At 41.1% G+C, this 24,713-nt stretch overlaps 2 protein-coding genes across 7 annotated transcripts in view; one reads left to right on the top strand and one right to left on the bottom strand.

Moving 5' to 3' along the window:
* THBS4 (thrombospondin 4) overlaps positions 1-11,467 on the bottom strand; it is a 41,729-nt gene extending 30,262 nt beyond the window's left edge. Inside the window, exons 1-2 of one of the 3 annotated variants that reach the window (XM_090130875.1) lie at positions 11,382-11,467; positions 4,173-4,376 (exon numbers count right to left, since the gene is read on the bottom strand). In XM_090130875.1, the coding sequence (XP_089987001.1) occupies positions 4,173-4,191 (19 nt within the window). In that variant the 5' untranslated portion in view covers positions 4,192-4,376; positions 11,382-11,467. Of the gene's footprint in view, positions 1-4,172; positions 4,377-6,447; positions 7,332-8,092; positions 8,234-11,381 lie in introns of those variants that run through there. The other 2 variants (XM_031610164.2, XM_090130873.1) reach the window with 2 other exon arrangements.
* Positions 11,468-13,261: 1,794 nt separating this feature from the next.
* MTX3 (metaxin 3) lies at positions 13,262-24,248 on the top strand. Of its 4 annotated transcripts, none has more exons than XM_090130876.1 (9): positions 13,262-13,434; positions 14,001-14,070; positions 15,531-15,607; positions 17,186-17,278; positions 18,242-18,424; positions 18,563-18,639; positions 19,474-19,631; positions 20,049-20,137; positions 21,581-24,248. In XM_090130876.1, the coding sequence occupies exons 1-9, from the start codon at positions 13,354-13,356 to the stop codon at positions 21,653-21,655; spliced, it is 903 nt and encodes a 300-aa protein (XP_089987002.1). In that variant the 5' UTR covers positions 13,262-13,353; the 3' UTR covers positions 21,656-24,248. The 4 variants fall into 4 exon arrangements, with proteins under 4 accessions (XP_089987002.1, XP_031466019.2, XP_031466018.2 ...); XM_031610159.2 differs by having other exon boundaries at positions 15,534-15,607; positions 21,607-24,245; XM_031610158.2 differs by having other exon boundaries at positions 21,607-24,244.
* The last annotated feature ends 465 nt before the right edge of the window (positions 24,249-24,713 follow it).

The following is a 24,713-nucleotide window of genomic DNA, read 5'->3' as shown; positions in this document are numbered from 1 at the left end:
CCAGAAATATCCTGTAGCAGAAACGTACAGCTAGAAAATCAACTTCAGTGATATTTATTGCGCTCAGCAAAGCCATCTGACCGTGTATCCAAATGCATCATTAAAGCAATGGGAGGAAGTATGATTCTGAGCATGTAATCTGTGTTTCAGGGTAACAAATTGGAAATGTCAGGTCTTGCATTTTGGTCACAAAAATCTCAAGCAACTCTACAGGCTTGGAGAAGAGTGGCTGGAAGGCTGCTTCATGGAAAGGGACTTGGTGTACTGATGGACAGTCGGCTGAATATGAGCCAGCAGTGTGGCTGGCTCATATTCAGGTGGCCAGGAAGGCCAATAGCATCCTGACTTGTATCAGGAATGGTGTGGTGAGCAGGACTAGGGAAGTCATCCTGCCCCTGTACTTGGCACTGGTGAGACCTCGAGTACTGTGTTCAGTTTTCGGCACCTCAGTACAGAAAGGACATTGAGGTGCTGGAGCAGGTCCAAAGAAGGGCAACAAGGCTCATGAAAGACTTGGAGAATGTGCCCTATGAAGAGAGACTGAAAGAACTGGGGCTGTTTAGTCTGGGGAAGAAGAGGCTGAGGGGAGACCTTATTGCTCTCTTCAAATATCTGAAAAGAGATTGCAGTGAAAGTAGAGATGTTCTTTTCTCACTGGTTGCAGGATGAGGGGAAATGGCCTTAAGTTGCAACAGGGTAAGTTTTGGTTGGATACCAGGAAAAAACTTCTTTATAGAAAGGGTTGTTAAGCACTCGAATAGGTTCCCCAGGAAGATGATTGAGTTACCATTCCTGGATGTGTTTAAAACCGTTTGGATGTGGTGCTCAGGGACATGATTTAGCAGGGGGCTTTTAGAGTTAGGGTAGTATGGTTAGGATGTGGTTGGACACAATGATCTTTAAGGTCTTTTCCAACCTGACCAATTCTACAATTCTAAGCAGTCAAGCCACAGACTCTAGGGGGCTATGCAGTGAAATGCTAGCTCTTCTCAGTATCTATCTCAAAGCACAGAGTTGCCACTGCTGCATCAAGCAAGAGCTTACACATACTCTGACTTTCAAGGAACAGCTAAATTGAAACAAGGACAATTAAAAATTATGGAGACAGTAAAGCGAAAATGCTTTTACCAACTTCAGAGAGGCCATGGGTCTAACACTGAATTCACTGTATTCAGTTAACAAATTTTCCTATCAACTTTCCACTACTAATGCTCTCTGAAGCTGTGATATCTCTGTGAGTAACAGGCACATACCTAGTAACTCAAAGATTCCTCACAATTTTCCTAATTGCTTAGTCTAGTGATTAAAATAACCCAGTTTTATACCAGCATGAATAGTGCAGAGTACATCTCCATCTTCTAAGTCTACACTAGCACTAAAGCCTCAGCAGCTGTGATCAATATCAGGAATGTTTTCACTGTTATCTATGTCAAAATGCTGCCAGTGCTGAGATTTCCGCAAAGGTGCATGAGGTCACCAGTAACTTGCTAAAATTTAGCATTTGCTGGCCAGCTCAAAGATCTGGCAAGACAAAGTATGTTGCAAGCATTTTACTTACGTAATTATTATGCATGCTGCATCATAAAATAGCAGGGTCTTTGGATCTAGGCCCTGTATTCAGAGTGACCAAATGCAGCATTAAGTTAGAGAAAGGAGGAGGAGATGGCGGCAGGGCTCTGAACAGACCCTGCCAGAATAGTTTCAAGACAAGCAGCAGTCTGGCTTGGATGAAGGATAAAGTATTCCTTCCATAGCCAAAGCCAAATACCCATCTGGTAAACTACGGTAGGCTCTGAAGGAAGATTTTGCTGGATCACAGCCTCTGTACAATTTAACCCATCCAAGACCCTGAATTCATTTTAATGCTATGTCATCTTACACTGACATTCCTGAGAGTAAGCATCTCATCTGCACTGTTTAAGAAACATTCAATGGAACTACTACTCCTGACAGTAAATAGGGACCACTTAACTGACTAGTTAAATTTTATCAGTTTTATGCATTTACTAATATTTGTTCCAGAAAGGATCTGTTCAAAAATGATAAGCAACCTAAGGACTATTTGCAATTTGACTCCAAAAATATACTGGACAAAACAAGTTAAATTGACCAGCAGTTCCTTAACTCATGCATGTAACAATCCACTGTGCATCAATAAGACTACACAAAGGAGACAGTTGAACCATTTACATAAACTGAATGGATACAATGTGGATATGTCAATCTTGAGCCAGGCAAGACCTCAATATGGACTTCGCAGATCAAAAGGAGAAGAAAAATCTCACGTTAAATGCATGCTTTAAAAAACACTTCATATTATGCGTATGTTTACTATCAACTTTACCACAACAAGAATAAAACATCAGCAAACCATGAGGAATTGCAGCTCACAAATAAACGTGGCACTGTAAAAGGTAGATAATGCTCGGTTTGAGCTACTCAGATGAGAGTTCACCATGCAGAGGCGCACATATGTACCCTCAACATATTTAGACATTACACTTTGATAAGACACCAATCTTGGTTCACCACTGACGTGATGATCTCCAACCTTGAAAAGATCAGAAACAGCCCCCACACTCTATATTTTCAACTTGCTCAACGATCTCCCGGATGTGTTTTCATTGACTGTATGAAGTAGTCATAGTGGATACCTGACATTTCTAGAGAAACTGCATGTGAAATCACTGTGAAACGTTGTTTATTACTCACTCAGGATCATACATCTCAAACTGGGTTGGGCATTAAAATAACAAGGAGGTGAAGACACCTCTGTGAAAAAGACTTGCTGTGAAAAGCCTCTCTCTGATCCATCAGCCCTTACAACATGTAGGTTACAAGACTCCTGCAACTACCAAAGGTAAAAATGTCACTAGTCACCAACAGTACAAATTTCTGTGTGTTGCTCATCTATATACCACAACCCTGTCATGGACACTTCTCAAATACAACACTAACGTACTGAGGACAAAACTAAAAGAAACCATACAACTTTCCATCAGAAAGCTTCACCAAGTCTTTTAGTTAAAGTACATCAGTAACTGTCAGGAATGTGGGTATTCTTGCAAATCAAGAGCGTGATGAGATCAAAATTATTTACACACACAAATACATACATTAGTATTTCTAGATAACATTTACAGGCATAATTGTGTGTGCATGTGTGATGGGAGGGACAGAGAAAGTATGTGTGATACATCACTTATTTAGCAATTAACTAATAAGGAACTGTACTGCAGTTACTGATACAACTGTATGGCCATACATCACCCAGTCTCAAAAGACACATAGCAGAAAAAGTCTTATTCTCTGACCTCAGAAGGATTTTGGATGACATGACAAAAATGTCACTGTTTTAACTAACTTCCTTCACTGCATTTAAAAAAAAAAAAAAAAAAAAAAAAAAAAGCTGTGCTCTTATTCAGCGTGTAGAATAGTTCACCTACAGCTAAACTTAAATTTTTCAGTAGAGTTTCTCATAGTTAGGCTTAGACAGCTTTCTGACTACAATAATGGCAACAGCAAATAGCAGCTGTGAAGTCAGAGAAGCAACAATAACTTACAACAATTTTTTTAATTTTTTACTGTACTGTAACATTGCAATACATTTTATTTACATGGACATGGTCTCTCTATTTCTAAAAACATGCCCAAGTTTCTACTCTGATTTCTAATGAACCAATTTCAATAAATTAAGAGCAAATTACCCAAAAAGTCCTGTAAGTGCTAGGAATGTTTGTCCTGCACAGTCACATTTAACCTCCAGGGTCAATGAAACAAGAGCAAGCCTTTCATATGCATGAGGTAGTATGTGCGTGTGTCCCTCACATTCCTCAGTAATAAGAACCAGTGATTGTCCTCCAGGGGAAGAAAAAAAGAAAAACAAATTGATTCCTTTCTCTGATATTTTTCCCCACCCTTTTTCCCAGCTCTGTGATACCAGTTGACTGTGGGGTCTGCTTCCCTGGCCAGGAGAGCGCAACATCCTGTGAGTGGGACAAAGCAGCAGAGCTGGAGGATGTTACCAGCACTCTTATTTTGTGAGATGGCAATGTGCAACAAGAATGACTGAAGCATAAAGGTTAATTACATCATTTTCCAAGTTCTTCTGTGACATACCAATAAGAATGGACCCAGTCCTAGTTTTCCCCAACTTAATACAAACAACTCACCTTTATTCATCCGTCCCATTACTGTAAACTCAAAATACTGCTTGTCATCAGCTGGTGAATATAGGCCAAATACGGTGGCTGTGCTCTTTGGCTGCAGTTCGAATGCTGAAAGCAAGAACACTTCATTCAGCGTAGAATCCCCAAGTGCTTGTTGCAGGAAGCTTGTTACCTCTCTCTTGTTGGCATATGAAAGAAGATCAATAACTGAAAAACAAAACAGTTTCAACAGTAGTTTAAATACAATAATGAGCTGAGAACAATGTATTCTGAAGCCACTTCATCCACTATTGAAATGTGTTGAAGAAGGCTTCAAGGAGATCTCATGAAGCCTTCAGTACATAAAGAAAGCTTACTAACAAGACCAAGAACACCTTTTACTTATTCTGATAGTGACAAAGTAGAACAGTTTTAAACTAAAAGAGGGGAGATTTAGATTAAATGTTTGGAATATTTTTTTCATTCAGAGGGTGGTGAGGCCGTGGCACAGGCTGCCCAGAGTAGCTGTGGATGCCCCGTCCCTGGAGGCATTCAGATTGGATGGGGCCCTGGGCAGCCTGGGCTGGTGGATGGCAACACTGCTCACAGCAGAGGTTTGGAACTGGATGATCTTTAAAGTCCTTTCCAACCAAAGCCATTCTGCAATTCTATTCTACGATAATTTATTAAAACAGAAATATTTAGTCTTCAAAATGAGGTTCTCAAATATTTCAGGTAGATCTCTTAAGACTTTTGTTATTTTTTGAGACACACCCCAACATAAAAGCTTTTCCAACTATTCCTCCTTTCATAAATTAAAAGAAGTATTTTTGTCACTTTTTAATTACATTCATAATCCAGCATCAAAATTTTCAGACAGATTTCTGGTTTGCTTATCCTAAGAATTATTTTGATGGCATTTGCAGGGCATCAATTAAAGTGCTGAAGAACCAGGTAAGCAATATGATATTCATAACCTCCTTCTCACTTCACTGACTTCTCAGATGATATGTTATATAAATAAAACTCATCTTTCCCTTCTGGCACAGATAATGAAGACAGGTCTGACAAAAAGTAAAAAAATCTAAGGCAGAGTGAAAGCTATTTCCAATTTTTCTTTTTAATTTTTGCATGGTGCAGCAGCAAAGTGTCTAAATACTATACTACTAAGTATACCAGCCTTCTTATGGCCCTAAAACAACAAGCTAGTTTTTCCTCAGTGTTTCTAAATCCACAATGTCTCCAAATTCAAACTATTCTACTAAGAACCCTAGTGATCTCCCATTGGAGCCTACTGCTGTCAGAGCAGTATATATATTACAACCTTCCAAGGAAGACTGATAAATGACTACACACAAGCATTACTTAAATATATAGGCATATTTAGCCATTGCACACCACTATCACTCCACATACAAGGCCATCCTAACATGACAGTTTTTCCATACCCCACTAGATGAAGGAGACTCAAGAGCACCCATTGCACAATCACACACATAGATAGTTCTACCCACAGCCACATAGTAAACCCTGTTCATTCAAATGACAGCCTAGGTTCATGCTGCTTCCACTGCTCATTCTGAAGCATCCACCCATTTGGACACTGATGTCATTTCAAAAAAAAAGAGATGTTTTTCCCTTCACCTCTCAAAAGCAACAAAATCTAGATCATAGCTCGTGTCTAAACCCTTACTGACTCCAAGGATCTTGTGGCTCTGCTGGTGACTTCGATTACAGTATGCAGAAACAATGAGGCACTTGACTTGCATGCACTTGTAATGCTGTTGTCAACAAACATCTGAGATTAACTTGTCAAATTCCCTTTCTTTCACAGCTGAGACTTACTAGCATCCCAGGACAACCACTGCTGCCACTGAAACCAGCAGTGGCAAAAGGCTGAGTATTTTATCAGTTTTGATCTACAGAAAGCAAAGCAACTGGTCAAGCAAAAAAAAAAAACTGAAATGTAACTCATGATTCTGTACAACAACATTTTGGAGGTAATAACTATTCTTAAAATCCAACTGGATCACTGGAATACAGCACTGAAGTCTCCTACAGTGAAAAACCAGTGAATAACTACATGGTTTTTTCAGTCCTAGGTCTGCTTGCTGACTTCATATCAAACACCAAAATATTGGTGAAATAACTACTATGACAAAACTTCTGTCTAACCTGATGAAAAAATTATTGGATCTCTTTAAATTTGTATTTATAAATGAATACTCGCATTGGTTTGTTTGGTATTTGCATTCCACAATCCTTCAGCAGCACAATACCGAACTCTCTCTTGGAGTACCTTCACAAATGCATGTGTCAGAATCCATCCCGTCATGTCAACTACATATGTGTCAGCAGAAGTACACAGAAGGTCAGCGATGCTATGAAAATTCATTCTCCACCCTTAGGAGTGCTGGCAGGTACACAACTCTTAGACCTTACAGACAACTTCTTGTTTGAGTGGGACATGAAAGAGAGATCTACAAGGATTTCAGGTTTCATTTTTAAGGAGAATCACATATTTTCATTCCACTCCTGGAAAAGAGAGACTTGAAAACAAACTAATAGGACAGGATTACCAAAGCTGGAAGGCACAAGCATCTGGTTTCAATAAGCGCACTAGGAGGGAAGACTTGGGCATGCCTGCAAGCACAAGTGCACGCATGCATTCCCACCAAGCTGAAATGAGCCCATTTGCAGCATAGCCCAGGAGTCTTCACCCCTCTGCTTTCCCTGTTTTGTTCTTTTGCTTTTTGAAGGGACCTGTTCAACCTTCCATGAAAATGGCATATGATAAACGGTAGCAAGGCACTCTATGTAGATAGGTCCTAAAACTTCAATACTTAAGGAAGGAACTAAAATATATGACAGAAAGCCTTAAGGAGGGGTGAGAATTAAATCAGTCACAGAAGAGAGAAGAGCGCACGAGACAAAAGATTTCCTCCTTATTTCTGCTGACACTGTACACCAGCTTTCAGAACCCTTCCAAGGTTCCTCGCCAGTCTCAACTATCTATAGCCATATGTATGAAAACAGCACTTCACTACTGCTTGACGCTTTCCCAAGATGGCTAATGACACTCTGATCACTGGGAGTGAAACCCAGCCCCTGATTTTAAAGTGCAGGAATATCAGAGGATGTGAACGGGGTCCTTCCCTGGCTGCTGCCTCTGCTAAGCTATAAGTCTGCCTTTTGTTGAACTTTTTTCTGTCTCTGTTTTTTTTGTTTGTTTGTTTGTTTTGTTTTGTTTTTTTCTTTTTTTAAACAATACAATTCTCAGAAATACTTTCAATCGAGAAGGACTTTAATAAAGAAAACATAGCTAAATTAACTTCTCTTGCAGACTATCATGTGCCAAAGAACAACCGATTAAATCGTCAAACACCATTCCGCAGGACAATGGAGGCTTAGGGCACCCGAGAAGCAGCGCAGCAGCTTTCCAGAGCAGCACGACGTGTTACAGCTACAGGCAGCTGCCGAGCGGTGCCCCTCGCTCTAAAACAAAGCAGGTGCTGGCTCACTGCGTCCATAACGCTGCCGTACAGATGCAACTTTTCCTACTCGAGTCCTACTTCACGCAGTGGAGTTTTCTCGACGATTTTCCATAGCTCAGCACTTTACCTCTCATTTATGAGAGCCTGCATCTTGCAGCTGCAAAGCACTCTTCGGATGTTCGCGGTCCCCACAAAAACAGGCTGCTTTCTGACGACGTTAGCGGGTGAAGAATTCGGCTGAGGGATCAGCGAAGCCGCGACACCGAGGAGGCAAAGCGGGGCCGGAGGCGGCAGGGCAGCGCTGCCCGCTCCGCTCCTCCCGCTGCAGACAGCCGCCCCGACCCTCCTGCTCAGGGCAGCCCCGTCCCAAACCCGCCACCACCTCTATGAAAAATGATGGAAAAAGAGGACAGCTTGCTAAAGCAGAGAGGGGCGGCGCGGGGCCCTTACCTCGAGGCGCGGGCGGCGCGGCACGGCCCGGGCAGAGCTGCAGGGCAAGGGGCAGCAGCAGCAGGGCGGCGCCGCGCTCGCACCCCATGACGGCCGCGGGCCGGGCAGCGCGAGAGAACGGCGCGCCACCCCGCTCTGCTCGGGGCCCGCGTTTAACGGGGGCTGCCCCGCGTCCGGGGAGGGACGGGGCCGGCGGCAGGCCATTGGCCCGGGGGCGGGTGGGGGCTGAGCCGGGGCAGGGCGCAGCCGTCTGAGGTGGCGCAGGTGGCTGCGTTGTGGGGACGTGGTCTTTCTTCCAATTTAGCTTCACCAGCTTTTTGTAGCTGATGAATGCCGTTGAAAGCTGTCGTGCAGACTGCAGTGCGGAGCAAACCAGGTTTCACTGAATCGTGGAATCGTTGAAGTTGGAAAAGATGCCTCAGATCATCTAGTCCAACTGCTGACCCGCTCCCACCATGCCCCCTGAATCACGTCCCTCGGTGTCACATCCACACGTTTCTTGACCTTCACCACCATTCTGGGCAGCCTGTTCCAATAGCTAACCACTCTTTCTAAGAAGCTTTTTCTAATATCCAACCCGAACCTCTCCTGGTGCACCTTGAAGTCATTCCCTCTTGCTCTATCACTGTTACCTGGGAGGACAATGCCCACCTCACCCCAACCTCCTTTCAGGTCATTCTAGAGTGCAATAGTTTCCCCTGAGCCTCCTCTTCTTGAGACTGAGCAATCTGGGTTCCCTCAGCCGCTCCCCATAAGATCTCCGTTTCTAGAAGCCTTACGTGAGGAACATGGAGTCTGGCATCTGCCATTTCTCTTAGAGTTCAGGGAGAGTGGAAGAGCTCAAACCAACAGGACTGGGGTTACTAGAAAAGGTTGCTTGTGTTAACAAACTCCTAGACCTAAGGACTTAATCAAGTTCAGTTAAAAACAATCAATAACAACAACAAAACCCCAACACTTCAGCTCTTAACTACATGGATTTTCAGTACTTGATGTACTCCCAAGATTTAATTATTCCATTTTCTGTCCTCCAGAAGGTCCCAGTTTCAGCTCTGCTGACACTGAAGAAGAAAGACACAAGCGAGTGAACCCTCTGGGGCTGTGCTGCCAGTCTGCTCCATGTCCTCTGGAAGGCGCCTGCAGTGCCCCCCTGCACCCTACTTACCAGAGACCAGCTTCTCCCATCAGGGGCTTGCAGCATTTGACAGGCTTCCAACCTGCTGCACTCCCCTCCTCATCCTGTGTCTCTCCACTCACCCCAGCTCACAGACAAACCTCTGCCACATCAGAAGCAGTTCAGGGAGCTGTAGCTGCTCCCCTGCCAGCTTGCAGCCCAGCGCACAGCTGGAATAGCTGGAGATGTCTGATATCATTTACATCATAAAAACAGGAGCAACAATAGCAGGAAAATTTTATGTTAAATGAGCAAAGTGGCGTTGATTAATGTTCAGCACATCAGGCATGGCGTACAACTAATGAGCACTGAGGAGGACCACCTGTGTGCAGGGCAAGACACAACATGCTGCAGGGCTGAGACTGCCAGCATACTGTGAAGGGGAGGGGGGCTAGAACAGCCTGCAGCCACACAGGGCGCAGGCATGGGCTCATCTCCAATGTGTCTGCGGTGGGATTCTCAAATACCTTCTGCTGGCCTGTAGTTGCTTGCTCTTGAGATAATCTCCCCCATGGTACATCCCCAATACCGCAGAACACCCACGCTTGTCTGTATGTGTGATGACCCACTCCTTCAGTTGCACATTTCTTTCTTTGCCTATTAAGAGACTGGAGAGTGCTTCCCTTATATCGAGTGTATCTCAGAACAGTGTTCTTTCTCATTGTGCTACAGTCTCATGTGTATCTGCACACAACACAAAATGCCTCACTTTCACTCTCACCACCCCTGCTCATCGTGGAAGTGGGAAAGTGGCACAGTGATACCAATGGGCTGGCAGAGTGCTGCACCATAGAGAAAGGAAAACAGAGCAGTGGGCTTAGAGCATTACAAAACAGTAAGAAAAGTGAGGCTGAAAGGGAGATAGCAGGAGGCAAAGATGTGGAACAAAGAGAAAGAAAACCAAAGCCACATGTATCCTAGGAGTAAGTTTCAGCCCAGAACCTGTCCCTAACAATGGTGGTGACAGCACAGGTTATTAGCAGAGGCTAATGCCTGGATGTACAGCAGCAGAGATACTGCTCTATAATCAGTTAGCATGAAGGGGAAACCCTTTTGTGACCAAAGAGCATTCTTTGACAACATAGACGTGACAGTGTGCCCCCCTCCCCTTCTTGTTCCTTAGCTTCCTCTTTGGCCTGGTCTCGCACACAGGAGGACAGGAGCACCAGATTTAATGCTCTTGTTAAGAAAAATTAACAACACCAAATCTGTCTCAAAGTTGGGAGGCTAAAATAACTGGTAGCAGACACTTGGTTCAACAGCTGAAAGCCAACTGAGCATGAACCAAAGAACAAACTATGACTATGACTCAACCATCTTGCCCCATAAATAACAAGCAGCCTATAGCTCCGGGAGCTCACCTGCTTTGTAGTGGATTGTAGTCAAGATTTCCCTTTAAGTAGAGAAGCCTTAACAGGTTACACTCTGCAGAGATAGACCCCTTACACTTTGACATTAAGATACCTTGTTGATAGAGATCCTCACAAAGTGACTAATTGTTTGTTTTAAGCTTTTTTAGCTTCTCTAAGACTGTGTCTTAGATTTGCTGTGCACATATGGTTTCTTAGCCATAAACTGCAGACCGTCTGGTTGTGGGTCCACCTTGGTTCCTTACCTCTGTGGTTCAAGTTTAGAAAGCAAATGAGTCTGCTATGAGCCTTGAGGCTCAAAAGAAGTCGTGTATACCAAAGTGTTTAACCCTACCCTCTATGCAGTGTATCCAGCCACCTCCAATCTTCTCAAGGTGCTGTTAGATTGCTACATTGTATCTTGCTTATATAACGCTGCTTCTCTTTATGAGCGAAGCGTATAGTATAGTTGTTTCCATCCATGATACTAGGTTTAAATGCCTAACACAAAAACATTATGAAGATCTGCAAAATCATCACAGCTTCATGTAAAGTATTCAGTTACTACTGCAAATAAAAAAGAAAAGGACATTAGATGGAAAAGTTTTGTGTTTGCCTATCTGGAGGAATGCTAACAATTATTTGCATCCACGTATGTAATTTCTTTGAGTTTAACAAAATGTAACAAATATTTTCTCAGAAAGTTCCCTTTCCTAAACTATTGAATAAATCGTTTTGACTTGTTTTTCACTTCTGAGTTACTTACAGTGAAGTCTTGTGGACTGGTACTAATCAACTCAATGTGAGGAAGATCTCGTTGGTGGCATTTTACTCTTCTTGCTATTTGACGTTTGAGCCCCAAATTCTGTTCTTCCTCTGCCTGCTTACTCGTTGTGCTTATTCACCACGCATGTTAGAGCAAAGTTTGGGAAAAAGAGCATGCCACACAATAAAACAAAACAGAACAAGTTCACAAAATACATAAGCAGAAATTTATGATCACGTTTAAATTATGTTAGCCAGTATACACAAAGGTTACTGCAATTTTTCAAGTTTTCATTTTTATTATTGGAGTATGTTACAGACTGGAAGAGATTTTGTGTTCAAGCAAAACCTTCTTTAAGGGATTTTTACAAAGCAGAGCGTTTATCTGCTGTCTGGATGGGACTATTTGACTTTGTAACCACCTGTTTGACCTTGTAACCATCATTTTCAATAACAACAATGGAATATTAGCTATTTCTTTTTCACTCTTGTGTTTTCTCTGACGTACAAACTCCAGCTTAACTTACTGGAGGTTGGTATCTTGAATACAAATCAGAAAGTGGTTATTGGGCACTATGTTTTCAAAAAACCTTCAGGAAACCTCTGCAAGGATTTTTTTTCACAGGAATGCAAGACTAACACTTTTTTAATAGAAGATATGCAAATAAACTCCAACTGCTAAAATATTTGTTCTGCTTATTTTATGTAAACCAATAATACTGTAGATGTAGAAAATACAGAGTAGCTGCCAATTTGATAGATTTTGTTCATGGCCTGTGCAAATTCCAAGTAATGTGGCTGAGGAGTTAGGAAGGAATCCCTGCTGCTTTATTTAGGTTTCATATTTTGTTCCTAATATCCATGAGGAGACTCACTGTTTTTATGGAATTTTATGGATGATTAAAAACCAGGGTGCATGGAAAAGCCTTAATGAGAAGTGAAACAAGAGAAGCCTTAATGCAAGTGAAATCTCAGTGAAGTACAGCTCTAAACCACATCCTTCTGTATTTCTGTCAACACTTAGGAGTTTGATCCTGCCACATTTTCATTGCAAGGATGTGTAGAAAGAATGTAAGGTTTCAAACACAGGTTTCAGAGCAAGTTTTGCCTTTTCAGAAGTCACAAACTGAAGCTCCACGTTTTCAAGTCGAGGCAGACATCCATTCTCAGAGCACGTATTTACATTTCATTGTTACTAACAGAAATTCCACTCAGGCAACCGAGAGATGGAAAGTCTATGGATGAGGTAGGGAAGACGTATATTGCCTTTTCCATCTTTGCTCTGGACACCATAATGGTACAGAGATGAACTGGGCCCAAGGCAGAGCAAGGAAAGTCTAAGCCTTCTTGCAATCTGTCATAAGGAAGTGCTAAGCTGGTTTATCCTCCATACAGAAATGGATGTTTGTGACACAACTTTCACGCAGATCTGAAACCACAGATCTGATGATGCAGAGAGGAAGAAACCTTGAGAGCCCTTACTCTCCTCATCTTTGTGTGCTGCAGAATAGCAGGCTGTTATCTTAAGACGTCCTCAGTAAAAACACACACTGCACGAGCTCTCCTAATTACTTGGTCAAAAACGGTATCACACAATCAGATTTCCATATTTTTAAAGGCAAACTGTTGATGGCTGCTCAAAAGTCGTCGCTGTCGCTGCTGTGGAAAGCCGTGACTTCGGGAGCACAACGAGCCCCGCAGAGCCGGGGTTCAGCCACGCACTCATTCCAAGCGGTAAATTTTTCGCGGCGGGCGGCAGCTTTAGCAGGGTGACGGCCTCGGGCAACAGAGCCGTCTCGGCGCCGGGCCGCGGGAACGGCGCGTGAGGGGAGAAGCCTCTGAGCCAACGGCCCCCGAGGCGCTCCCGCCGCCCGCCGCTTTTCCCTCCCGGCGGCGCTGCCGGGGGCGCTCGAGCGCCGCCATGCGAGGGCAGCAGCGGCGCGCTCCCCGGGCCCGCGCTGCCGGCGGACAAGATGGCGGCTCCCATGGAGCTGAGCTGCTGGGGAGGCGACTGGGGGCTGCCGTCCCTTCATCCGGAGTCTCTGACCGTCATGGTAACGGCGGGGGCCGCCACCCGCCCCGGGAGGAAGGCGGCGGGGAGGGAGGCGCGGTGCCGCGGGCTGCCCCGCGCCCGGGCGGCTGTGGCGGGCTGCTCCCGCCGGCAAGGCGGCGCCGCCACCGAGGGGCGCCCTGAAGCCGGGCGCGGCCTGCAGCGGGCAGCGGGGCACGGCGGCGGCTCGCGGGGCCGCGAGGCACGGCCTGCGGGGCGGCGGGGCCGAGCGGGGCCCGGGCGTGCCCGCGGGGAGCCGCCTGGCGGGGGACGGCGCTGCGCTGCGGCCGGCGGCGGCTGTGCCGGCGTTACCGAAGCAGCCCGGAGCGTTGAAATAAGTTTTGTCCTTATTGGTTATTGCGCGTCGCTGCAATGAGCTCTGACCAGAACCCTCAAAAGTAGGAGCCTGCTCCTGGTTCAGAAACGCAGGTGCGCGTAGTGGTGGTGAACTTTTAAATAATTATTTTTATTTAACCCAGCGCAGCTGATCGGAATGCTCAGGCCTGCTTTTTGAATTGCTGTCTTACACTTACATGTGCTAACTAGGTTATTTTCTGCAATCTGTTGCAGGCTTATGCTAAATTCGCTGGAGCTCCTCTGACAGTGAATACTATAAATAATTCCTGGAGCACTCCAAAAGGTACCTTATTTGCATTTCTATTACTTTAATCCTCATCGCTTTAGAAGTGTGGGTTCTAACCCCAAAGTTTCTTTTTCTTCATTTCCTTTGGTTTTGTGTTCACGTTCTATCCGTCCCTGTGCAGCTTACCTGCTTCCATTACATATTAATAAGCATCTTTACAGAATCAAGTGTGATGATTTTGCAAGGGACAAGTAACAGAAGATATAAATAGAGTGCCTTAAAGGGCATCTTAGTAAAATGTGTATGGGTGATGCAAAGAAGAGTCAACAAAGTGGTAATGCAAAAGCACACACCTGTTTTGTCAGGCAGTCTGAACAGATGATACACTGAAGGCAATTGCATGGAAATATTTATACAGTACTTACTAGACTTGCATAATGGAAGTAGCATTCTTTAATTACACATGATTTAACAAACTTCTGTGGGTGGATGTATAATGTGAGCCTGAAAGAGTAACTTGCATCAGATGGGATATTTGGTACTGTCCTAAGTTACAGAGCTTGAATCAGGAAAGCTGGCTGACAAGTGGGTTGTCAGAGATGATGTCAGAGGATTTCTTTACATTGGATCTTTCTACATACTGCTTATCTGTTTGCTCAGTGTTTAGGTCATTGTGTTGGCGTATTCCAGACAAGTAACGTCACTGCAAGGTGAAGTAGTTTGTCACTTAAACTTACCATGTCTTTAGACACTATTGTGTCCACCTGTTGTTGCACCTTTCATTCTTACTCTTTGGTATATTGCTTTCTGTTAGCAGAACTGCCAAGAACTAGTTTAGCTTACTTCTCCATAATTTCTGTGGCTTTCTTCATGGGCAAGATAATTAAAATCCCTACCAGAAAAAAAAAAAAAATCAAGTATTTTATAATTGATATTTCAGTAGTACTTAGCTTAATAGTCCTGTTAGGCTCACTGTGGCAGGTACCTTGTAAACGTGCTATGAGGCAGCCTCTGTTAAAGAGATGTATAGTCTACAGTCTTTAATTCTACAATCTAATGAGTAAAAGCAGACTAATATGCTTCTGGGAGAAGCAAATTCTTTGATTCTGGAGGAGGTCTTCTTTAGGCACTGGTAGCTTAATCAGTGGTTGGAGATGGTAAAAATGGTTTAGAAAGGACAAGGGACAAGGAAAAAATAGGATGAAAAAGGCCTAGGAGATATTCTCATTGAAGTCCAGACAAGTAGCCTGGATTTCAAAGTATCAGATATCTAGTAGATGACATTGGTTTCAGTCTGGGCCTTTTTTAATGTATTATTAGCAAAGGCCACCATATGCCAAATATGTGTATGATCTTGGTGGAAATCAACTATATATAGCTTACTTTATACATATGTGTTGGGAAGGTCAGAGCATCCAGTGGAGGAAAGGAAAACAGATGAATTGATCGATCACTTTCCAGTTACATTAGAATTGCTACATATAAATTCTGTTGACTGTATTATTTATTCCTTCTAGCAGATGTACCAGTCCTGATATCAGAAGACATTGTTATTTCTCAGCCAGCAAAAATACTAAACTTCTTAAGAAAGCAGGTATGTTGCTCTCAGAAGATTCTTCTACCTTGTAGTGAATTTTTCATCCCCCACACAGATTGATATAGGCTTCTTAAAATCTGGAAACCAGTTCTGACTTCCTGCTTTTCTGTATTTTGTACACACGTGAGAATTGAAAAATGGTGGATCACAGATTTCTGCTTAAAAGTTCGTTGTTATGAAAAATTTAAAAATAGGCACAAGAAGATTCTTCATTGAAAAAGGCCAACAGGCTGGCCTCAACTGAGCAGTTTCTCACTGAGTTTCATCATGCTGTTAATTATAACACTTCAACGTCATTGCAGCTTTGCAGACCTAGGAGATCACAGTTAGGGAAGTGTAGTTTTAACTGTTTAAATGGGTAATCATCTCCTGGTGTATTCTTTTTTTTCTCCTTTTTTTTTTCTGAAGTATAACACATGGTGTTGTTTTTAATCTATGTAGTTTTTCTGTAGCTTGTAGCATAAAAACGTCTGTAGGCATTTCTTGATGCAATCATGTTATTGTGTAATCAAATCTTGCTTGCCTTTTGTAGATCTCTCAGTGTTTTATTCAAAAAGAATAAAGCTATACTGCTGCTTCTTTTCACAAGTATAAAGATGTCTAATAAAGCATGGCATCATCAATTTAATTTCTAAGATGGTCTTCCAGCCCACTTTTCTGTCGTTACATTAGAAATTCTGTTCCTGCCTAGTTAAGAAAACTGTCTGATGAAAGGCATGTTAGTGAAACTTGAAATCTTTCTCTGGAGAAAAACAGTATCTGAAAACTGAGCATTTGGGTTGAGATTTCAGAAAATGTTTTTAAAATTCTGCATTTTCCTATCCATTTGAATACCAAAGATACTATATTGATGGAAAAAGAGCACCCTATTTAACCCCAAAGTATGCCAGTAATATGCATGCTTTTAAGATACCTAAAAATAAGGTAGATCAACACCAATTTTTGCTATTTCTAAATTGGTGAAATTCCAGCCCTTTCAGTGTACTTTGAAAGGATTCATTGTTTGAATCAGAAGCTTAGGTAGTCGTAACGACTTTAGTTTAGCTGTACATTTCATCCCCTTTATTGTCAGCATTCAATTTTTAAATGTATGAAGTGGTAATTAAAAGATAGAAGTACTTTCTTTTTTTTTTTTTTTAAATGCTTATAACAATATACATGATAGATGTGTCCTCAGAAATACAGGTGGTATCTTGCCAGAGCAAGTGCCTCAGCACTGCATACTGAAAAATTGCCTCTGTTACAGGACAGCTGCTTGGAAAGCACTGGGAAGTAGGCGCAAGAGTTATTTTGGCAGTAAGAGGACCCCAAAATCTTAGAATGGGAAAGTAGAAACGAAAAATGTTAGGAGTTGTAATACAACTAATCTGAAGAACTGGAGGAGAACAACTGCAGAAACTGCATGTCTTCTGTCCAGAAAAATATTCTATATTTAATAACCTGGTAGCTGTTAAGTTTGGGGTTATTTTGGGTTGTGTTGATCATCTTTCTGAAAGTTCCATCTAACGCTATTTATAGTATGAGGTGGTTGGTGACTGTTTTCTGCTTGTTGTTGTTTTGTTTTTAATTTCACAGAGATACAATGCTGATTATGAATTGTCTGCAAAACAAGGAGCTGATACACTGGCTTATATTGCACTACTTGAAGAGAAACTGCTTCCTGCCCTGGTAAATACTAGTGAATACTTTATAATGGCTGGAATTTTATGGGTGTTGTAAGAGGTGCCCAGTGTGAGAGACAGAGAAGTTTCTCAGCCGCAGTCCTGGCTTGAATGTATTTGCGTTCTTAGTCCAATTTTGAAAAGACTGCCTAGCAACTTCGAAAAAGAAAAAAGTGTGTGGGAGGTGTGAAGTAATAATAATGAACTTAAGAAAGACTTTTAAAATGGCATCTCTGAATGTGTTTTTTCATAGATGCTTTTTGGGAACAGTATCCCGCAAACAGCTTATTCTGGCAATTCTTTGTTTCATGATGCTTTTTGAAGAAGCTTGGAGTAATGTTGTATGGCTGTTGTGGGGTGCACAGCTCTGAAAGCCATTTGAGCTGTTAAGTGGGAACTTTTGAAATACCCACCACTAATTCATATTTTGGTTCAGTAAATGACAAATGGCTACACGCCCTCACCAATTTAGTATATTATAGCTATAAAAAAAATCTGCAAGCACGTGATCTGTTGGATACCTTTGACTTGAATTTGTACAAGAAAAGGTACTTTAACCAGGTAGCCTCTTCAGTTATCATGCAAAGCTTTCAGATTCATAATTTCCTAACATATTTTCATTTGAGATTGTATGTAAAATTTCAAAAGAAAATTCCAAAAATTTCAAACATGATCCTGTACATTTACAACTTATGTTGTAATACAGTTTCTTTGTACAGTGTATGCATGTGTGTATATGTGCATGGGTATGCATGACTATGCAATTTTGTGCATGTGTATATAAGCATTATCTTTTTATTTAGGTTGAAGGTAGCTCTGTGTCCTTAATGATATACTCTTAAACTCAAAGGATTAGTATAATCCTGTGCAGAGCCTTTTCTCCTGTGACAAATCTTACACATTATTCTTTTAAGAGAAGTCTAATGTTTTTACTCAAATTTCAGTCATACTCTTCCTTGTGTTGATATAGCTGCACACTTTTTGGGTTGAGGCTGAAAATTACTGCAGTGTAACAAAACCATGGTTTGCCTCAAGGATTCCCTTCCCATTAAGTTTGTATCTGCCTGGAAAGATGTCCAGGGAAGCACTCAACAGGATCTTGCTGACCAGAGGAGGCCCTCCTCTCTACAGTCTCACTGAGGTGGAAGCACAGGTACATGTTGTGTAGTAAAGAATTTGTAAGTTGGTGCTGTCATGAAATAAGCTAGCACACTGTGATAATGGTGTATGATAGTGTGTATACTACTATTTGCTGCAGCTAGGGCTCTTAAATAGTTTTGTGTCTCATCAGATATACAGGGATGCCAAGGAGTGCCTAAATCTCCTGTCGAAGAGATTGGGAACATCTCAGTTTTTCTTTGGAAATACGTGAGTGTGCTTTCTTAGTTTTTAATGATGGTGTTTGTTGTTGTTATTTTTAATAAACAGATGTCATGTGATTCCGTGAATGCTTAACACTTGTTTTTTTTTTAATCTGCTAGAATGTTAGAAGGTGCTGTACAGTAGTTCCATGATTTGCACCCTGCTTTTTCACCGATCCCTGGAAGCAATCAGTCTAGAGTCTCTTATATTGCATCTTTCCATAGGGTGCCAGATCCTGCCTACATCAGCTCATGTAGGATGCTTAATGAGTTAGGGTTCTGCTAGAGAATTATTCTCTAGCCACTGAATGTCACTTCCTGTGGTTGCTTGTAGAAAAAATACCTGAAGCCTGAGGTGTTACCACTAGCTCCTTGGAAAGATGGCATAGGTCTGAGAAGGCTGCTCTTGTGTGCATAGAACAGGAAGCATATATTGCCAAGATAGCACCCAAGAAGGACAATCTGTTCCCTTTGTCAGTGAAGTTAGACTTCTTCATGTGAAAGGATCCTGCTCCACTGGCAATGCATCTTGTCTGCTGGGCTTTTGTAATGCTAGAAATGTATTCTAGAATGGATTGCTTATCAGTGTGCATGATACATGATTTAATGCTAAAACAACTATTTCAGTTTACCAGTACGTCTCTAATTCTGAGGTACTGAAATCAATAGATAGTCCATTCAAAGTGTCTTTTTATATGTGATAGATACAGTGCCTGAAAATATTAGAAGATTCTGTCTTAAATTTTGTCTGATATACACAGAAACTGGTTACGTTCAGGGAGGTCTTGATGTCTTACCTCAGTCATGCTCGGGCTTTGCTCTGTTTTGCCATTCTTTTCAGACCTACTACCTTGGATGCCTTTGTGTTTGGTTTCCTTGCACCAGTTTATAAGGTGTGCTTCCCTAGAGTACAATTACAAGAGCATTTGAAACAGCTTACCAACCTGTGTCGGTTCTGTGATGATATTTTAACCTGCTATTTCAAGTTAACTGTTACAGGTAAGTCGTGTTTCTCTTCCACTTTTCCTTGTGTATAATCTGTCTGAAGTAGTAGTGGTGGTTTCCACTTTTCAGCAAAAGCGTAAGATTTTATAAATTTGTGCTGGATGTTCTGTGGGGAAATGATGTAGAGAAGCTTCCATGGTTGTGTAGAAAGGATTGAAAATTAAAGACAAGGTTTAATTCTCAGATTTCAAGCTTGTCATGCCTTGGCAAAATCTACTAGTATCTGTTCTATGGCTCATGCTTAGTGTTTCCGTTTCTCTGACAAAATGAATTTTCCACTTAAATTTATCTTAGGATAAAAAACACTGTGTGAACTTTTCTTCCAGTATTTGTTTGTTTCTTTCTTTTTAAGAATGTAAAAGCTTTTGTAAATACCTTTTCAGTCTTCATCTTTCTGCCTTCACTCTCTAGGCCATTCTCCATCTGGACAGGATACAGCAGATGCTAATCTGCAGAAACTCACACAGCTTGTAAATAAGGAATCCAACTTGATTGAAAAGGTTACTTTTGCTTCAGTCTCTTTATTATCCTGCTTCTTTGTGGTTATTTGTTCACAAATACTCTTACTACTGCAACTGTACAATGAACATTTTATTTTGTTTCTTTTCTAGTGAGGCATTTGTATAGAGATAAGAGAAGAAAATTATCTGTTTTGAAAGAAGTTCATTGATAAAGCCTTATATGTAAAATATTTTTACTACAGTCAGTGATGCCCTTGCAAATGCACATATAAACAGTAGAAGGTTGTCTTTCAACAAGCACATTTACCACGCGAGGGGGAATGCAAATGTTTTGATCGGAATTAGAAATGGTCTTGCAAGACCTCAGCAAGAAAATTTATAAACAAAGCTCTGAAATTGGTCTTGTTGAGATCAATACCCAGGTCTCCTAGCTCCCAGCTGATTTCTTGCAGTCATTAATGTACAGTCCTTTTCCTGCTTCTGTGTCTGTCTTTTATTCAATGTTTCCAAGGCTGTGCTTCAGCACCTGTTAGAGCTATGCAATTTATGTTAAAAATAATTAGTTTACTGATGCAAGAAAACTCTTACTGGAAGGTCAGAATGCACTTTATAAAAAGGATCAGTGTATCAGATGGATCATCAGTTACGTTCTGCTTCTGTTGCATTTGGTATTGATTGTATCTCTTTGTGGTATTGAAGTGCAGCTATGAAAGTTTTAAAAAATAGGCTAAGTCGACATTTATCAGCCATGGTTTAGGCAAAGCTGATCCTACTGTGAGGAAGTAGGATGGAGTAGACAACCTTTGGAGATCTCTCCTGTGCTGTCTTCTGTGATTCTGCTTATTCTGTAGTAATAAATCTTTTCTTCTTTTTTAATACTGCTGTACACATAGGGTATTAGATTGCTATCCTATGAAAAATGTAAAATGTTTACATTCAGAGAATAATTTTAACTTGTACTTGAAATGATCATACTATAATCTCTATATTAAAAAGTTTTTGAAATCTTAGCTGATCTAAGTTCATTTAGCATCTCCAAATCATTTCAAAGTTGAAAAAAGATTTCTTCCTGAAAGGTGCTGAGCATGCAGAAATACCCACTTACGTTAGCAATTTGACTTTTGATCTGCTTTATAGAGTGTTTGGCTATTGTACAAAATTGAAACTGTGACCTCTTAGAAGAAGGCAGCAATGTTGCTATCCTTGGTAATCTTGAAGAAATGAATTGAGCAGAGCAGAAGTGTATCCGTTTGCTTTATGTTTAATTTGTCATATGCTCATGGAATGAATAGCAACACTTAAAAAAAAAAGCAGATTTTTGGGAGAAGAAAGGAACCAATACATTGTTTTAGGTACAAATGAGAAAGGCTAAAAGAAAATATGGTTAAAAAAAAAAACAACCACAAAACAACAAACCAGAATTCTTGATAGGAGTCCTGACAAATAGACTAATCATGTAACTTACATTCTACCGTTTGCCAGATCCGGCTCTCATTATTTCTCTGCAGATGGATGACAATCTTCGTAAGAGTCCTCAGCACCCCCCTCGGAAGATAACAATGCTCAAGCTTGCTGCAGGTGGAGAAGAAAGCAGTCCACTGAATCGTTTGTCACCTTGACAGCTTTTGTTGCACACCCACATTTGCTTGCCTTCAATTCTTCTGAATATCACAGCAATTTTTCTCATGAATGTGGTTTTACAAGGGAAGAATCTACAGATGGGTTCATGTATGGAAGAGACACAGCTTTACAATGTCCTGTCTGTCTGTTATTTTTAAGAAAACTAGTAGTTCAGGTTTACTACACACTAAGCTAAAACTCAAGTATTAAACTAGAGGCTTCTTCCTGCAGACATTAACATGATTTTGTACAGCAGACTTTGACTTTAGCAGGAATATTGACCAAAAGTTAAAATGCAATTTTTACAGAATTCCAGTGCATTTATAGAAGTTTCGCTGTTATTTTAGTTTATGGCTTTTGATTTACTGTAATCACGTTATTGTATGTTAGTGGGTATACTGTTGTATCTTTCCAAAAGCTACAAAGTCTAGTTGTAGAATTGGTGAAGAGACTGAAAGATGAACTTCTCATCTTTGAAATGAGAAGTGAAAAGCAATGACAGGAAGTTATATACTCTTTCTTGTACATTCGTGAACACTCTTGTGTTTGTGTTTTAAGAGCGTTTGCATTTTTGAAAGCTGTTGAGCTGTACTTTAACATAAAATGTTAAGAAGCTTGTGTGCCACGAAGAGTACAGTGACAGAGAGTTCTAACTTTTTACAGATAACTTATAGAATCATAAAATGGCCTGCGTTGAAAAGGACCACAAAGATCATCTAGTTTCAACCCCCTGCTATGTACATGGTTGCCAACTACCAGACCAGGCTGCCCATCCAGCCTGGCCGTGAATGTTCCAGGGATGAGGCATCCACAACCCTTGGGCATCCTGTTCCAGTGAACTCATGTTAGTTCTATGTGAAACTGGCTTAACCTGGTCCAGGATAATACCACAGAAAACTGTAAGTCAAAATTGCATAGTACTGGTGGTGAGGTAAAGAAGTTTGATTTGCTCTTGTTAGGATGAGTGACTTGTCTAGTAAATATACTGTGGATCTGGATTAAATTGAACCAGTTAGACTTTGTAAAACAGCCAGTTTAGGATTTGTCACAGATACCTCTCTAACTTGTTTTCTAAGCGCTATGGTTCATTGAAAAATGATAATACAGGACATCTAAATTTTATTGTTTGACAGTGTAGTTCAGAGTTCTTTTATCTCTGCAAACTGTAATGCGTTGTAGTATACATAGTTATTCTGTATAATTGAGGAACTTGAGTCTCATTACACTTCTTAGTAGCAACGTTTCTTGTTCAGTTGTCCCAGTCTATTCTGTCACAGGAAAGCTGCTGTGATGCTGTGTTGGTAATGTAGTGGTAGGTGCTTCAGGAGTGATGTACTCAGAATTAGTCACAAAGATTGACCAAAATGGCAGCACTGGGGATACATAATTCTTGTGACTGTATGGGATGATTCTTCTGATTTCTATTTTTTTTTCTGGCAGAATCAGGGTCTCTTAGAATCCCTTTGCTATTAGTCACATTTGAGATACAAAGTTAAATTATTTACTATTTATACTGATGACTGTAGATTGTGTATATAATGTTCTTTCAAATTCTGTTTAAGGAATGTTGTAATCTTCAACATTTCCTAATTATAACTAAAATGTTGGGTATTTAATGAGCACTTTAAGGTTTAAGCTTTTGCTTGGATTAGAATATTTGTTTCAATGATTTTGAAATGAGTTTAGCACATACTCATGATAACTGAATAAACTGACAATGTAGTATGTATAAAAGTAAGTAAAATGCTTGAAATCTTTACTGCTTGACAGGTTTAAATGAGATCAGGTCACATTGCTTTTCAATGTCTTCTATTTATGAACACGGATATGGAGAATATGGCTTATTCTGTTGCTGTTGTGAATATGTACACTCAGTCTTTAAAATCTCTTTGTAAAAGGGTCATTGTTCCAAGATTAAAATTTTAGACATTTGTTGGAGTTTTGGTAGTATTTTTTAATGCAGATTATCAGGTTTTTGGCTTCCCCCCTTCCCTCCCCACCTTGCGTAAAGCTTTGTTCTTGTGTTTGTTTTTCTTGTTTGTTTGTTTTGTGTTTTTTTTTTTATGGACAAGGTAAACTGCTGACTGTTAGAATTTGGAACAATCTAATGTATTCATAATGTGTAACTTAATATTAGTTACAGCTCAGTAGTAACCCTTTCAAGACAACTGCTTTTCTGGTGATACTAAGAAACATAGGTTTTCTAATCTTTTAAATGTGAGCCTTAGCCAGTGTGACAGCACAATCTGCTTAACAGCTTCATTCACTGAAATGCATTGCATGCAGTTCTGGGACAATCCCAGACAACCTGTGTGGTTGCACAGCCATGTACTTCATTTCTTTTCATCCAAGCAGAATTCAGCATCAGACTCCTTAATGTCGTAAGTGTAATCTCTGGTCTGACAACCCAGACTCGCCCTTTAGATTACTGCTGTATTTTGAAGCTGGTTAGTTAGGATGCCAAAAGTGGGATCCATTTGAATAAATGTAGTTATCTGCATTGAAATAAGCCAAAGCTCATTCTTTGGCTAATGGATGGATAAAGGTGGTGTTTAGTTGTCAATTGTGTCTTTACAGTAGATACCTAAAATAGCTAAGTGAGTTAAGTCTTTAAAGTGTGAATCTCTATTGAATGTAGAGGAAGCCTTAGCTTCCTACTTAGATGGAGATCCTTACAAAACTGTGTGAAAACCAGCTGCAGTGACTGACTTTCCAGTATCTGAGACTGCAGATGGTTTGCAGGCATAAGCAGTCAGCCCTTCTGGACAAGCTGTAGTGGAGCCCTGAGTTCATCATATGCAAGCTGCTTTTTGTATATAGCAGCTGCTTGTTGTACACACTGCAGCCCTGCACTCTCAGAAAATACCAATTGTGGGGGTTTTCTTGTGTGCACACCTGCACAGTGTTAGTGCATACCTTTGTGTTTCTGTTGTATTGATGCTACCACAGTAGCTAGTAGGCCTCCTTATCTCTGCCTTCCTCTTGGAAGGTGGAG

Source organism: Phasianus colchicus, chromosome Z (assembly GCF_987193195.1).
Source record: "Phasianus colchicus chromosome Z, bPhaCol1.hap1.1, whole genome shotgun sequence".
NCBI lineage: Eukaryota > Metazoa > Chordata > Aves > Galliformes > Phasianidae > Phasianus > Phasianus colchicus.
The sequence above is the reverse complement of the archived record's forward strand: the minus strand, read 5'-3'. Positions and strand labels throughout refer to the sequence as shown.